This window comes from Callospermophilus lateralis, chromosome 9 (genome assembly GCF_048772815.1).
Source record: "Callospermophilus lateralis isolate mCalLat2 chromosome 9, mCalLat2.hap1, whole genome shotgun sequence".
In the NCBI taxonomy this organism is placed as follows: Eukaryota; Metazoa; Chordata; class Mammalia; order Rodentia; family Sciuridae; genus Callospermophilus; species Callospermophilus lateralis.
Window position 1 is genome coordinate 58,376,597 of NC_135313.1, and position 17,088 is coordinate 58,393,684.

General features: G+C 34.4%; 1 protein-coding gene across 2 annotated transcripts in view; it reads right to left on the reverse strand.

Annotated features, from left to right (window-relative positions):
• Pdk1 (pyruvate dehydrogenase kinase 1) overlaps positions 1-17,088 on the reverse strand; it is a 36,458-nt gene that overhangs the window by 12,807 nt on the left and 6,563 nt on the right. For both annotated transcript variants that reach the window (XM_076866798.2, XM_076866797.2), the window contains exons 4-8: positions 15,292-15,476; positions 14,923-15,012; positions 13,242-13,319; positions 11,667-11,743; positions 9,777-9,875 (exon numbers count right to left, since the gene is read on the reverse strand). In XM_076866798.2, coding sequence (XP_076722913.1) covers positions 9,777-9,875; positions 11,667-11,743; positions 13,242-13,319; positions 14,923-15,012; positions 15,292-15,476 — 529 coding nt within the window. The remainder of the gene's footprint in view (positions 1-9,776; positions 9,876-11,666; positions 11,744-13,241; positions 13,320-14,922; positions 15,013-15,291; positions 15,477-17,088) is intronic.

A 17,088-nucleotide genomic window follows, 5' to 3' on the forward strand; every position in this document is an offset into this window, starting at 1 on the left:
ACAATGAACATAAGCAAGAAAAGGAACAAGAAAGATCATACCACAGTATAACATAAGCACCAACACAGAAGACATACGGATTTATTCTGAACCAAATAAACTTCAGTGGGCAAGTAGCTGACACTACTAACAACAACAACCACAACAAAAGAAACATTATCATCTGGGTTACAAAAAAAGTGACACACATTCATATTATTTTTAGAGCAAAATGATTCACTATGTACTTATTTATTTGTGCTTTGCCTTATTAAAGAACAGCCAAGAGAGACAAATAGATAAAAAGAAAGTCAGAGGAAAGACGAGAGAGCACAAATAAATTAAAAAAAAATCAATTTTTTTAAAAAACTAAAATTTATATCCTCAGGGCAATACAAGAAAACTAAAATATAATACTATGAAAAAGAATAATAAAAATAAGAATTCTTAAATATATATAACAAGATTTATAATAAAAATAAAAATTCAATAGAAGGGCTGGGAATTTAAAGTCATAAAAATCTCACAGAAGAAAAGTTAAAAGATTAAAAAACAGGAGGTAAAAAAAGATATGAAAAATCAATGATGACTTCAAGAAGCCCCACATCCTCTGGATATGGCAACCAGAAAGAGAAAAAAGAAACAGTGGGAAGGAAAGCATCAAGGAAATAATGGATAGTCCAGAGTTCAGCCCAAGAGGTAAAGAAAAGTGCACATGGGTCAGATCATGGTGCGATTTCAGAACACAATTGAAAACAACTCTTGAGAACATCAGTTAAAACATACAAAACTAAACAGTAAAAACTGGTTACATACAAAAGAAGAGGAATTATAATAAACATGTCTTCTCAAAAGAAATAGCCTGAGCATCATCAGCAAAAATAACAGGGAATCTCAAAAGAAATAGCCTGAGCATCATCAGCAAAAATAACAGAGAAAGGAATTCCAAAAAGTATCTCCTCCAACAAGATGCCAAGAAAAAGGCAAAAATCATCAGAATCAACTGTCAGAATCCTGGAAATTAGCCAAAGGCTTTCAGCAATCTGAGGGAGCATTTATTCAAGAAAAACAACCAAATCTCTATAAGAACAGTGAGCTTTGAGGTGTTTTAAGGTGTCCTATTCTTATCATATCCCCCTCCCCCCCAAAACATGGCATTAGTGTGAAACCAGCAGCTTGGCAGTCCTGGGAACACTTTATTTGGTCAAACTCTGAGCTCCCAGTTCAAAAGTCTTGCACACATCTTCATCCCTGAAAACATTTGTCAAAAATAATTATAAGCAATAAGATTGATGTTCCTTAGGCAGGGGACAAGCCAGAACAACAATAAGGTGAACAAAAATGCTTCCTAGTAAAAAAAAGTCAATGGGAAGGCCATGGGGCTTTAAAAAGCTCAGTGACAGCCTGGGAATATAGCAAGCCACATTCATGCCCAGGGCCATACATAAGCTTAGAAGGCCCTAAGCTCTTGATCCTAACTGACCTTGAGGCTCAGTGCAAATAGGATCTAAATGTGAAGGCAGAGTTGTCAACTGCCTGGCTAAGTGTTGAAAGTATGTTCCTATATGCACACAGTCCCTTGACAGAGACTGGAAGTTACTGGTTCTAGTCATTTAAGGAAATCTCAGCCCAGTCATTAGCTGACCACTAAGCTAAATGAGCAGACCACTAAGCTAAACTTCAGCAGCCACATGAAAAAAAATATGGACTTTACAGGATTAGTTAAAATTTTAAGATATGGAAAGGAACAATAAAGTATGGCCCCAAAACCAGACGGAAAAGGGAATTAATCAATTGAAACCTGTTATCTGAGGAAACTCAGTAAACAAAGGCTTTAAAGCAGTTATTTTATTTATTTATTTTTTTGTGGTGCTGATGATTGAATCCAGGGCCTTGCACATGCTAAGCAAGTGCTCTACATCTCAGCCACATGTGGGAAGCCGTTCTAGTACGTGATTGGGCACCTCCCTGACTGGGTGTGAGGCATTCCAGCCAAGCTGTGTCAGAACTAATCCCACCCTTTTTAGGTGCAAGAGCCCGTCCATGTGGGGGTGTGACTGACCATTGACCCTGAGACCAATCACTGACCCTGACCTTGGAATGCTGTCCCCCTCGTCCTTCATTGGATGGAATTTTCCCCTGATTTTCTTGTTCCCCAATAAAAGGCCACTCTCTGGCCGGCCCTGCCTCTCTCTCTCCTGCTAGTCTCTTGTGTAAACCTCGCTACCCCACCAGTGGCTCGAGGCAGGAGCCAGAGGGGGAGCCGTCTCAGACCTGGTCAAAGAAAAAGGTACTGGTCAAAGAAAAAGGTAAATTGAGTTCATGTGTGTTTATTTTGATGTCACTAGTTAACTTCTATGCTATGAACCTCTAGTATGAAGCTAGCGTGCTGGTCGCATGGCTGAGCCACATCCCCAGCCCTAAAGCAGTTATTTTAAACATATTCCAAGAATTAAAGTAACACAAGGATATCATCTTGACATACAGTAAAAAATAAAATAACAATAAAAGATACATATCCCAGATCCCAAGTGGATGCTCAATACTACAGATAGCACCTAATCCAACATGTATTATGGTTATTCCTATATGTCCAGCAGCATTGCCACACAGATCACAGTTTCTCTATCCTTCTGTGTTTTATGCCCCGATAACTCCTTTGCATCACTACTCTTCAATTTGGGGTCATTATTAGATAAAATAAGCACTTATTAGATAAAATTGCAATAGTCAATCTTACAAACAAGATAGACACTATATGAGTACAGGTAGACAGTAAATATTGGATGGGTATGCTGGATGAAAGAATATTTCAAATCCTGGGAGTGATGATGTAATGGTTCAAAATGGAGCAGGAAGATGTGAGATTTCATCACAATACTCAGAATGACATGTAATTTAAAACTTAAGAATTGTTTATTTCTGAAATTTCCATTTAATACTTTCAGGCCACAGTTGACCATGGGTAACTAAAATTATGGAAAGTAAAAATGCTATACTACTGTATAGCAATGAAAAAGATAAAAAATAATATAAGAGAACCAAATCGAAACTTGGAGGTTTAAAAGTATAACAAATGAAAAATTCACTAGAGGAATTCAATAGCAGATTTGAACACACAGGTGAAAGAATCAGGACAATGAAGACAAATTGACTGAAATCATCCAGTCTGAGAAACAACTCATTATACAAATGGGATCCTCAACAAGATTAACAGCTGATTTCTCACATTAAAAGCATAGGACCAGAAGGCAGTGGGATGGCATATTTAACATGCTAAGTGAGAAAAGACTACAAACCAAGGATTTTATAGCCAGCAAATCTATTCATCAAAAATGAGAAAGAAATGAAGACATTCACAGAGAAGCAAAAACTGAGTTCATCAATATCAAGAAATACTAAGCTAGATGCAGTGTCACACACCTCTAACCCCAGCCACTTGAGAGGCTGAGGCAGGAGGATCACAAGTTCAAAACCAGCTTGAGCAACTTACTGAGACTCTGTTTCAACATAAAATTTTTAAAAAGGTTGGGGATTTAGCTCAATGGTAGAACACCCCTCACATGTACCAAGTCCTGGTTTCTATCCCCAGTACCACTCAAAAAAAAGAAAGAAAAGAAAGAGAGGGAGGGAGGGAGGGAGGAAGAAGGAAGGAAGAAAGGAAGGAAGGAAGAAAAGAAGGAAGGAAGAAAAAAGAGAAAAAAGAAATATTAAAGAGAATACTTTGAACTAAAACAAGGACACTAGACAAAAAATTTAAGCCACATTAAGAAATTAAAGTGCACCAATAAAGGCAATTATGTAAGTAGATATAAAAGATAGTGTAAATATTCTTTGTTTGTAATCTTTTTTTCCTTTTATCTGATTTATAAGTCAACTGCACAGAACAGTGATTACAAATCTGTGTAAAAGATCACATAGTGTACAAAAACATGACTATAGCAGCCAAAGGACAGGAAGAACAGGTTTATATAGAAGCAAAGTATGTATATTCTGTTGAAATTGAATTGGTATAATCTGAATTAGATTGCTATAAATTAAGTAGTTAGCTGTAATCTCCAGGATAACTGCTAACAAGTTAACTCAAAGAAACAAGGCTGAGGGTACAGTAGTGGTAGAAAGCTTGAGAAGCATGTGTGAGGCCCTCAGTTTGATCCTTAGTACCACCAAAAAAAAAAAAAAAAAAAAAGAAAAGAAACAAATAAGAAAAACAAGGAGGGAATTCAAATGGTACACTAGAAAATAACCAAAAAAAGGCAGCAGTGATGGAAATATAAAGGATCAAAAAGATAGAAGGCATAAAAAACAACAACATGGCAAACATAAATTTTAAGTTAACAGTAATTACATTAATTATAACTGGCCTGAAAATTCCAATCAAAAGCAGACACTAACAGAATGGATTTTTTTTTTTAATCTATATGCTGTCTACAAGAGACACACTTTAAGTCAAAGATTAAAAGAAGTTTAAAATAAAGTCTGTAAAGATACATCATGAAACAGAATAAAGACAGCTGAAATAGTTATGATAATGTCAAACAAAATATACTTTAAGATAAAAATTGATAAGAGACAGGGCCATTTTAATAATAAAAGGTCAATACACCAAAAAGATAAAACAATTAGAAATATATGCATTGAATATGAGACAAAAATTGACAAAACTGAAGAAAAAACAGACAATTCAACAATATTATATATGAGATGTCAATACCACACTTTCAACAATGAATTGAACTAGACTGAAGATCTACAAGAAAATGGAGGACTTGAACAACACTATAAACCAATGAGGTTTAACAGAACATGGATTTTTCTCAAGTCCATAAGGAACAGTCTCCAAAACAGACTTTTTTGTTGGGCCATTTGACAAAATCTTGATCAATGTAAAAGTAATGAAATCATACAAAGTAATAAAACTAGAAATCAATAACAGAAGAAAACGGTGAAAATTCACAAATAAGTGGTAAACAACAGACTCCTGAATAACCAGTGGGTCAAAGAAGAATCCACAAGGGAAATTAGAAAATGCTCTAAAATAACTGAAAATGAAAACAATATGTAGAAAAAACTTATATGGGTCAGTGGTAGAGTAAGTGCTTAGCATAAGCAAGGTCCTGGGTTTAATTCCTGTACCAAAAACAAAGCAAAACAAACTTATGACAGAGAAAGCAGCGTTGAGAGAAAAATTTATAACTGTAAAATGTTTCAAAGGAATAAACTAGACTTCCACCTTAAGAAATTAGAAAAATGAGAACAAACTATTACCAAAGCAAGGAGAAGGAAGAAAACAACAAAGGTGAAAGTGGAAATTAATGCAACACAGAAAAATGATGGAGAAAAATTAATGAAACTAAAAACTGGTCTTCAAAACTATTAACAAAATTGACAAATCTTTAGCTATATGGACCAAGAAAAAAAGATTTGAATTAATAAAATCAGAAATGAAAGATGAAGCTGGGTGTGGTGGTGCAGGCCTGTAATCACAGCAATTTGAGAGGCTGAGGCAGGAGGATCATGAGTTCAAAGCCAGCCTCAGCAACTTATCAAGGCACTTAGCAACTCAGCAAGACCCCTTCTCTAAATAAAATACACAAAAGATCTTTATACAAATGGATCTATATAAAATATTATTTTTTTGTCTGACTTTTGCCATTCAACATTAAATTTCAGAATGCTAAAAAAAAAAAAAAAAAAAAAATACACAAAAGGGCTGAGGGTGAGGCTCAGTGGTTAAGTGCCCCTGGGTGCAATCTCTGGTACAAAAAAGAAATGAAAGATGGCTTCAATAATGTATCTTTTTAAAAAAGTTAGAAGAAAGAATTTTGAATGTTTTCATCATAAAGAAATGATAAGTGTTTAAGTAGGTAGATTGGTTTAACCTGACTTCAATCAGGACACCACTACTTACCTTACAAAATAAAAACTATTAGGAATACTATGAACAAGTGTATGCAAAAATTAGATAATGAAATGGACAGATTTCTAGAAAGACACAAATTGTAATAAATGGCATAGGAAGACAGAAAAATCTGAATATAGTAGGTAACAAATCTATTATTTATATTTACAAGTATCTATAAGTCTGAATATATAACAAATAAAGAAATTCAACTAGTAATCAATAATCTTCTCACAATGACATTCTCAGGCCCAGAAGGATTCACCATGGAATATATCAAATATTGAAAGAGATAAACCCTTCCAAAATAAGAAGAGGAGGGGACACTTTTTAACTCAGTCTATAAGGCCAATATTACCCTGACACCAAAACCAAATAAGTCACAAGAAACAAAAACTACAAACATACCTTATTAATATCAATATAAAAATCCCCCCAAAAGACAACATAAATCATCAAAGGGATACATATCCTTAACATGCAATGTTGGCTCAGCATACAAAAATCAACCAAATATATCAATTAACAAAATTTTTTTTAAAAAAGTCACATGATCATCTCAATATTTGTAAAAAGAGTAATTGACAAAATCCAACATCCTTTCATAATAAAAACACTCAATAAACTTAAAGGCAAATTTTCTCCATGATAAAGGGTAACTATGAAGAACCCACAGCTAACATCATACTAAATGGTCAAAGATTCAAAGCTCTCCCCCAGGATTAGGAAAAACACAAAAATGTCTCTTGACACCAATTCTGTTCAACATTGGGATGGGGTTCCAGCTAAACCAATTAGGCAACAAAAGAAAATCCTGATAGAAAGAAATGAAGTAAAATTATCTCTATTTAAAGATGACATGTATATAGAAAATCCTAAGTATTCCACAAAAAATACTAGAGCTAATGCAAACAAGTTCAGCAAGGATGCAGGATACAAGATCAGTATGCAAAAATGTTATATTCCCATACACTAGCAATGAACAATCCAAAAATGGAACTGAGAAACCAATTTACAACAACATCAAAAAGAGCAAAATACTTAGGGAAACACTTGGCAAACAAGTATAAGACTGTACACTAAAAACTTCAAAACATTACTAAAAAAATTAGAATAATTGGAATTTCTCAAAACTAAAAACTTCATATTTCTAAGACACTATCAAGAAAGTGAAGAAAGGCTGGGGATATAGCTCAGTTGGTAGAATGCCTGCCTTGCATGCACAAGGCTCTAGGTTCAATCCCCAGCACCACACACACACACACAAAAAAAAAAAAAAAAAAAAAAAGAAGAAGAAAGTGAAGGAGAGCTGGGGTATATAGCTCAGTGATAAACGCTTGCCTAGCATGTACTAGGGCCCTAGGTTCAATCCCCAGGACTGCCCCCCCCCACAAAAAAAAGTAAAAAGATCTCACTGAAATTGCAAACTTCATTAGGTAATAGCATCATATATATAGTATGTATATAGAAAGAACTCTTACATCTCTGTAATAAAAACCCCAATCCCAATAGTCAACATAATAAGAGGGCAAAGGATCTTAATTAACATTTTCTCAAAGATATACAAATGTCAAATTAGCAAATGAAAATATGCTCAACATCATCATGGTCATTAGGGTAATGCAAATCAAAACCACAATGACATACCACTTCAAGCCCACAAAAACAACTATAATCAAAAAGACAGACAAAAATAAGTATTGGTAAGAATGTGGAAAAAGTGGAAACTTTAAACATTTTTGATGGGAATATAAAGATACAGTGACTTTGAGAAATTCCTCAAAAGTTAAATCTAAACCTAAGAGTTACTATGTGATTCGGCAGTGCAACTCCTAGGAATATACCAAAGACTGATAGGGAACAGACAGACATTAGTGGTGGGAACATGAGGTTAAGGGAATAATTCTTTAAAGTAGGCCCATCATGCTGACCCCCACATGTTTTCACTTTTGAAAAGCAGCCCTACCTAGCTTAAGGCAACAGGATATGTTACATTCCTAAGGAGCTTAATTAATATTTTCTGTTATTTACAGAAGAAATGCAGGTCTGAAATAATGCCAGTAAAAAGAACATAAGTTACCCTGAAGGAGGGGACTTCTGTGACCTTTACACAGACCAAATCCCAGAGAGATAAGGGTAATTCTCCTTACCATAAAATCTGTAAAAACAGGTTTCAATTAAAACCAGTCAGCATGAGCCAAAGTGACTCAGAGCTGTCATACCAGTGGGGATTTCAAAGTCTAATGTCATCCTGCTGTCAGTCAAAAGTCAAGAGGCAGATTTGGGAAGGATTCTGTGGAAACTTCCCTAAGGAACCCCAATAAAAATAGGCAGGAGAGGCACACTGTCCCCCTCCTCTCTGAGAGATCCACTCTCTCCCTAGACAGTGTTCCCATTTCCCCTTTCCCATTCCTTTGAATAAACTCATGCCTATTACTCTAAGTAACATGTCTGAAATCTTTCCAGCATGCTTGCAAGAATTAGGGTTTGAAGGGGAGCCTTCATGCTGCTCAGTTTCCCAAAAGACCCCAGACCTGTAACAGAAGGACTGAAATACACATTCACATAAAAACTTAAGTAGTATTATTTCATCATAACCAAAATACTGAAAAAAAACAAATGCCCATCATCTAATGAATGGATAGTCAAAATGTGTCATATCCCTCTAACTGAACATTATTCATCCATAAAAAAAAAATGAACTACTGATACATGCTGTAACATTATACTAAGTGAAAGAAGTCAGTCACAAAAGACTACATACAGCATTTATATGAAATGTCCAGAGCAGGGATTTCCATAGAGAGAAAGTAGATAATGGTTGCCAAGGGCTGGAAAGAAGAGCAAATGGAGAGTGACTATTAATGGGAGGGAATTCAGATTTTTCTTGGGAGTGATGAAAAATGTTCTGAAATTAGTCAGTTGTGATGATTGCACAACTTTGTGAATACACTTAAAAAAAAGAAATCAATGAATTACATGCTTTTAAAAAAGAAAAAGCACCTTCAAAATTCTGCATGATTATTTTCAACCTTTCCATGTATGAACTTAATACTTAAATACATGCAGGCAGAGCAGCACCTGTAGCTGGGAGTGAGGGGACAAGTATTCCATTAATGTCTTGATGCTCTAACTCCTAGGCTACTATAACAGAAAGCTAATATTTGCATTTAAGATGTGGAAAATTTCAGAAATAGTATTATCAGAATACTCCTCAGAAATACAGCAATAACTACCAGAAGAAATAACTCAAAGAGTATCTGAATTATGAGGCCAACAAATGGCCAGGAACTAACCTGTCAGATTTTTATATTCTCCACATTTTATGTAATTATTTTAAAAACAGAAACACTATCATGCTCTTCAGAAACTGGGTTATCGGAACACTGTAGTGGAAAGGCCTGACACTGAGATCAGAGAACTGAATTTCATATCCCATGACATTGGTTTCCTGTGTGATCCTAAGCTAATCACTCTTACCTTCCTCATCTTTAAAACTGAAGGTAAAATTACCTGTGTCCTAAATAAGGAGCTGTTACAAGAACCAGATAAAACAAAGCAAAAGGAGACTGAAAAGTATTGTTTAAAAATAAAAAAATATTTACTCTTTCCATTAAAATATAAATAACCAAATGTTTTTGATTTTAGTTATCAAAATAGATACTCATAATTACTACTGTCTGTCTCTAGGATTTACTTCAATTTGAACTACTTGGATTAGGGACCACATCAGAAACAAACTTGAAATAATTCTATAATCTGCCACATAAATGAAGCACTGTACTTATTATGTGTTAGAGACTAGATTTCTTTCCCCTGAGAGTAAAATAGGTCTGCTAGAAGCTATGTATATGGTTATCCTTGCATTCCTGTACATCAATTTGAAAAAAGTTACCTTTACAGTCAAATCCTCATTACCCAATGTAACATGAACTTGAACAGGGGGGTAAACACCTTTGTCAGCATGGTGTTCCATAGTTGCTCTCATTGCATTCTGAAATACATCAAGGTTATGTTAAGAATAAAACTTTTTTAAAAAAGAGAAACTATAATTTTCAAGTACATGTGCACTATTTGAATTTAATTCAAAGAATTATAATTCTTATAACCATAAAGATTACTTTAAAATTTTTTTGAGTCAATTTTGGGAGAAAGTTGAGGACTACTTTCATTTAAAGATTCCAACTAAATTCTGCACATTTTCCAAAAGTTGATTTCTAAATACTTTAAACTAGTTAACATTAAAGTAAGATTCCATCCAAACACTTTCAGAATTTTAGTAAATACTAAGCAAAACTTAGTTTTGAAAACTCAGTTTCAGCTCTACTTTTAAGAACTAGTTTAATTCTTATAAATTTCTTTAAAAGAAAATAAATTTCTTTCATATAGTAGAAATGCCAATAGTCTTATAATAGCTTCCTTTATTGCAAGTTTGAAACTAAAGATATTTATATTGTAAAACTGTTTGACTAAAGGACATGAGGTACTCAACGCCAATACACTGTGAGCATTAAACACAAGTAACATGACACGTAGCACTGGAGTAGAAATTGATAAAGACTAGCTATAACTGCTACGGGTGTAGCTCAGGGATAGAGCACTTGCCTAGCACCTATGAGGCCTTGAGTCCAAAGCCCAATACTAGGGGTCGGGGAAGACACAACTAAAAAAAGCTAAAGTCGGGACTGAATTTGGAAGAGCATGTTGGCACTGGCACACCATTCAGGACTGAGTAGCCCGAGAAAGAGACTGCGTTATCCCTATCCAAGGCACCTCAAGAGGGGGTTCCAACAGAAAGCTATTGTCATCGCTGGTATGATATAAAATACAGAATATGGAATGCTTCTCATATTAAGCATCATTGGTCTTCATGTGACTGAAATTTCAAGGAAAAGAACATTTTAACACTTTAAGTGCCAATCACACTTAACCACTTTGTTACATTCTGAAAGGTATTAGATGCGTTCTTACAGTCTCAGAACTGAAAAACATTCTTGAACACTTGCTTTTCTGAGATATTCAGTCAATTTCTGTGTTTCAGTATATTTTTATTTTACATAATCAGACATAAAGCCACCTCTTCTCTATTCTGGTTGCTGATGGCTGAAGACATAGTAACTAAAGTAAGGCAAATACAGGCTTCTGACTTAGGGCAGCTGTCTTCAGCCACAGGAACCAGTGCCATTGATCACCCACTTTCATATCAATCAACAAGTGTCATTGGAGGAGAAAAAGAAACACCCTCAACTTTACCAGTATAATTTTATTTAGTTTTCAAATTTTGTTATAAGGAGCAAACATAATGTAGAAGCCTTGTGAGTCAATATGACTCAAAAGGCAAGCATACCAGTGGAACTCAAGGGTAGAAAAAAGATCATTCTTCTAAATATTTTGACTTACAAAAACATGAATATAACTTTGTCAAGCACCTATAATGGGCTGTCATTGCATTGGACACTTTCGCATGTCCAATCTTCATAAATAATATTGATAGTATTATCCTTGTTTTACAGGAGAAGAAACTAAGGAGTTGAGTGACTTGCCCAACGTCACACATACTAAATGACAGAAATGGAATTCAAAGTCGGGTCTTTCTAACTCTGAAGTCTGAGCTCACCACTACCTAAAGGTGCCTGACCTTACTTACAAATGGCTGTTCTCCAGCAATGTGGCATGAAATGGCATCTTTTAATGAAATAGAACCCAGAGGAATATTTGACTTGCAGAGCAAATTCCTATCCTCAGGAAAGGACTGATAAAGGTTATGTAATACTATTTTACAAACCTTGAAAAGTTCAAACACCATGTGATAGAGATGGGATGGTACATAAACCACTTGTATTGGTTGTCCTGGTGATTTTGCTATAGAGCAGAAGAGAAAAATATGAAAGTACAGAGAGATGTGCTTAAAGCATTTTTAAGAATAAATTGTGTAGTGATGAAAAGAAAACATTCACTATGGAGGACAGTGTTATTTGGGGGAGAACTGCCACAATAATTCTAAATACTTCTTCACTGTATTAGTGTTTGAACCCCACACTCACTAATAGTGAAAACTGACAAAGACAAGAGTCCTGTGGTCATTTTTCACAATCTGGCATAATTATCCTCCCATCCTTCTCTATAAGGGTAAGTCTTTTTAAAAGACCTCAACCTTTAGGCAGGAATTTTTCTTTCCAAAGAGTATTAAAAGTCTACAGATTCCATAGTCTCCTTCATATAAATATATATTTTAAAACCATTTTCTAAAAGTTGCATTTGGGTGGAATGCTGTCTATTTTATCTCAGGCATTTATTTGTATGGAAATCCAGCTGAATAATAATAAAATAATAATCATAATCATAAAAAGTTAGCACCAGTTTCTCAAAGGGTAATAATTCTGCATTTGAACATTTAATAGGAGCAAGCTGGGGGTGGGGAAGGGGAACAAGTGTACCTAGAACAGACCTTTAGAAGAGTGAAGAAATGAGACACACCATACTTTAGAATAATTCGACCAATAAATCAATTTTAAACTCATCTAATAAATCAGACTGTCCTCTGAATAAACTCCCCCTTGGGAACATGAATGGGATATCTGGAAACTGCCCACAGCAGTTCATGTTCCCAAACTATCATTTGTGCATTGAGATTCTTAATTAGTAAATGGCACATTGTGAATCAGAAGAGTCAACATGGCTTTAGAAAACCACCAAGCAACTCTATTTTCAACTGGGCAATTTCTCCCACGATGCTCCCATTGTAGGGTCCAGAATATGGCTTAGTAAAAGTCTATTTAATTTAATTTTTCCTACCATCTTCTTAAAATTGTCAGTCAAACTACCATACTTTCAGGAAAAACAGTGATACTCATTAATCTTCTAAGACATCTAAACCCTTTTTGTCCAAAAGAGTAAAAGACAACCATCAGAGAGAAAATGATCTCAAATAGATAAGCATTTTTTGTTCCTATCTTATATGCCTAGTCTTTTCATTTCCTCAATTAAAAAAAAAAAGATATACAAGTCAGGAAGTCAAAAAAAAAAGGGGGGGTAACCTTTACATTACTGAAAGCATACATAAAAGTCAAACGTAATTTTCCTGGCATCCAGAAAATAAAATATAAGCAATGAATCAACACTATCAAAAATAAGGAAAATTGAACAGAAAAAGCCAAAACATTTTTCACAAAGAATCCAACTAAATTATATGTGTGTATACACACTTGTATATATTTTATAGGATTGCTCTTCAGCTTTTATATCCAATGAAATGTTTAGTAAAAAAATTTTTTTTAAATCAAAACAAATATAAATTCTTCCTACAATTCCTTCTCAGTAGTCATGACACTAATCACTGAAAAGACAACATCATGCTTACCATTTAGTTCTTCAAGTTCTAGTTCAGGAGAGTTAATATAATACAAATCACAGAGACGCCTAGCATTTTCATAGCCATCTAGTGTAAATCAAAACAAAAAAAAAATTAAATAAATCTCCATAAGTTTCACGCATTAAGATGGCAACAATACTAACAAATGAAAATTTAAAACTCTCTATAGAAGAAAATAAACTTCAATAATCTTAGGGGGAAAAGCGTAACATGACAAAATCTAAAATCCATGAAGAAGAATGACAGATTGACTACAATAATTGAAAACATCAGGGCTGGGGTTGTAGCTCAGTGGTAGAGCACTTGCCTACACATGTGAGGCACTGGGTTCAATCCTCAGCACCACATAAAAATAAATAAATAAAATAAAGGTATTGTGTCCATCTACAACTAAAAAATATTTTTAAAAAATTTAAAACATTAGTATGAGAGAAGATACCATAAACACATCAAAAGAAAAACAGCAGGTAAAGAAAATATTTATAATACACATATCAAAAACTAAGACTTTGTGAGGATTTAAGAAATAGGTATTCTTGGGCTGGGGATGGGGCTCAAGCGGTAGCGCGCTTGCCTGGCATGCGTGCGGCCTGGGTTCAATCCTCAGTACCACATACAAACAAAGATGTTGTGTCCACCAAAAACTAAAAATAAATATTAAAATTCTCTCTCTCTCTCTCTCTCTCTCTCCCCCTAAAAAAAAAAAAAAAAAAAAAAAAAAAGAAAGAAAGAAATAGGTATTCTTATTCATTGTTTGATATCTTTTTCCTTTTGGATGTATCAAAAATTTAAATGCATTTAAGTATTATAGGAATCCTGCCTTATAAAATACTAGCAAATGTCAGAATAAGGATGTTCACTGAAATATTGTTGGTAACAAAAAAAAAGAAAAGAAAATAAAACCACCCAAGTGTGTATTAACAGAAGAATAGATTAATACATACTGATAAAGTCTACAGAACCATTCAAGAACATAGGGTGGCCAGGCACATTGGTGCAGGCCTGTAATCCCAGTGGCTAGGGAGGCTGAGATAGGAGGATTGTAAACTCAAAGGCAGCCTCAGCAACAAGAAGGCGCTAAGCAATTCAGTGAGACCCTGTCTCCAAATAAAATACAAAATAAGGCTGGGGATATGGCTTGGTGGTTGAGTGCTCTGAGTTCAATCCCTAGTACCATCCTCCGCAAAAAAACAAAAACTTAGGGTATATCCATATGTATCAACATTATAAGGTATCTATCTGTAAGCTTGTAGAAAAATATATGGTATATCCTATATTCCACAAACAATAAAAATAGGCATGATCAACAATTTCATACATGTATGTACACATGGTACAAAGAGAAAGAATATAAAAAGATGTAACCTAAAATGTTATGAATTATTGCTTCTAGAATAAAGAATTAAAAAGAGAGTAGAGATTTGAGTTTTTTAATGTGAAACAGATAGATACCTTCAACAATATCACCAAACTTTGCTTAACAAAGACTTCTATCAACAAAACATTCATCCTATACATAACACACAATTAATGTTATAAAGTAATTTTCAAACTCACACATTTGCTCCTAACATTTTGTTTCATGATAAAGTAATAGGTGTTTTAGTAGCAAGAAAAACATTCAACTATTTTGACTTTTATAACCTTTCAAAAGAAGAAATGTATTTACCTTTAATAACTTCCACTACATTGCAGTTTGGATTTATACTACCAATGTGTTTTCGATGAGATGGACTTCCTTTTCCACCAAACAATAAAGCTATCAAAAAATAAAAAACAAGTAAGCAAATCTACCTAATGCCCTTTTCCAGGTTTGATAACTATTTCTTCAAATGGTACTAAATAGAATAGCTATTTTCTTTAAGCATAAAACTGGCATTTTACATTCAATAAAAATACGCCTTTTTAGTCTACTTACTTTTCTTAATAAGCAAAAAAGTACAACTAAATGCTCTCACTAAAGGGCAGTTTTCTAAATGAATTTAAAATACTCAAACACACTTTATTCAGCAGCTTCTCTCAACTTCAAGACACTTACAGTGCTGATTTAGTAACATTCTGATTGAAATTCGACTCATGTAGAATCGATCCAAAAAGTACTGCACATTCTGGCTGGTGACAGGATCCACCCCGAAGCTCTCCTTGTATTCAATCACACCTTGGGCCATTGTGGGAATAACGTCGTTGTGTCGGTTTCTGATCCGTATCACAGTATCTGTGAAGCTAAAAACCCCAGTCTGTTAAAACAGCCAAATATATTGACAAGTGAGTTTAATACTAAAAAATAAGCTTGCCAGATGTGCATGTACAACCAGAGAAATGAAAAGTTGTGCTCTATTTGTGTAAAATCAAAACAAACAAAATTAATTTAAAAAAATAAAAGAAAGGAAGGCAAAAAAAAAGCTTGCCAGGTGTGGTGGGGCATATCTGTAATCACGGCAACTCAGGAGGCTGAGGCAGGAGGACTGCAAGTTCAAAGCCAGCTTCAGAAATTTAGCAAGGCCCTAAGTAACTTAGTGAGACCCTGTCTCAAAATAAAATACCAAAGGAGCTGGGGATGTGGTTCAATGGTTAAGTGCCCCTGGTATCAAAAAAACAAACATAACATCAAAGCTTAGCCAACTATAATAGACAAGAAATCCCTGGTCCAGTCAAAAGAGCTTCAATGTCTGTTTTCCTACACCTACTTAAACAAATTTCAGATCATAAAATATACTGAATCCATAAAGGTATGAATGAAATTTTAAAAATTTAATTCTTAGACTCCTAAGAGTAAGGCTGCCACACAACACAATTATAATTATTAACAGTTTTCTTTAGTTATTATCAACTAAAATCATCTAAGCACTCTATAAGGATGGTATTCCAAGTACATTCTGCATAAGGGGAGGCAGAGCACTTGCTTCTAGGGAGTACATGCTCTGTACAAAATCAAGATGAATGAACCAATGAAGGCTGTCGGGATTGGAACTATTCCCTAGAGTTCTAAGGGAGAAAGAACCGCTTAAAATAGAATAGTAAACAAAACAAAACAAACCCTCTAATTTCATTCATCCTATGAGTCCATAAAATAGAAGAGGAAAAGTAGACTACTGTACTAAAGGAAAAATCAACTCATACCGCCTTTCCATTTCTATCACTTAGGAGACACTGCATGATTAATTTCAGGAACCAAATAAAAGAGGAAAGCAGTCTTTATTATGAAATAACAAAATCAATCTTCTAACATACCCATCAGAATTTACACTTCCAAATGAGTGCTTTCCCATTCAGAGTCATCGCCTTGAGTACTATTAACTTATTCCAATGATGTTCTTACTGCTCAAACCACTTCTGGAATTCCTTATTTGTAATCAGCTTTAAAATCAAACTACAAACAAAATACAAACAACGAGGTTCCTCAAAAACAACAAACAATTCATAATTCCAATGCCCTCTTTATTCATTTACTTCACAGTTCTCTTAAAAAAACAATATGGGATGGGTTTGTGGGTCAGCTGTAGAACACAAGCCTAGCATGCATGAGGCCCAGGGTTTGACACCTCACGTCACAAAACAAAAACAAAAACAAAACAGTATTGGGCTGAAATTGTGGCTCAGTGGTAGAGCACTTGCCTCACACGTATGAGACACTAGGTTTGATCCTCAGCATCACATAAAAATAAATAAATAAAATAAAGGTATTGTGTCCATTAAAAAAAAAAACACAGTATTATTCTGTATAACTGCTCATCTTATTTTCTATTCAGCTCTGAGTGATTGCTTTCAGCAGATTCTATAGCTTCTATAGAAGATTCTAATGTTTACTTTTAAGTAAGATTCCCTGGGTTCAAAT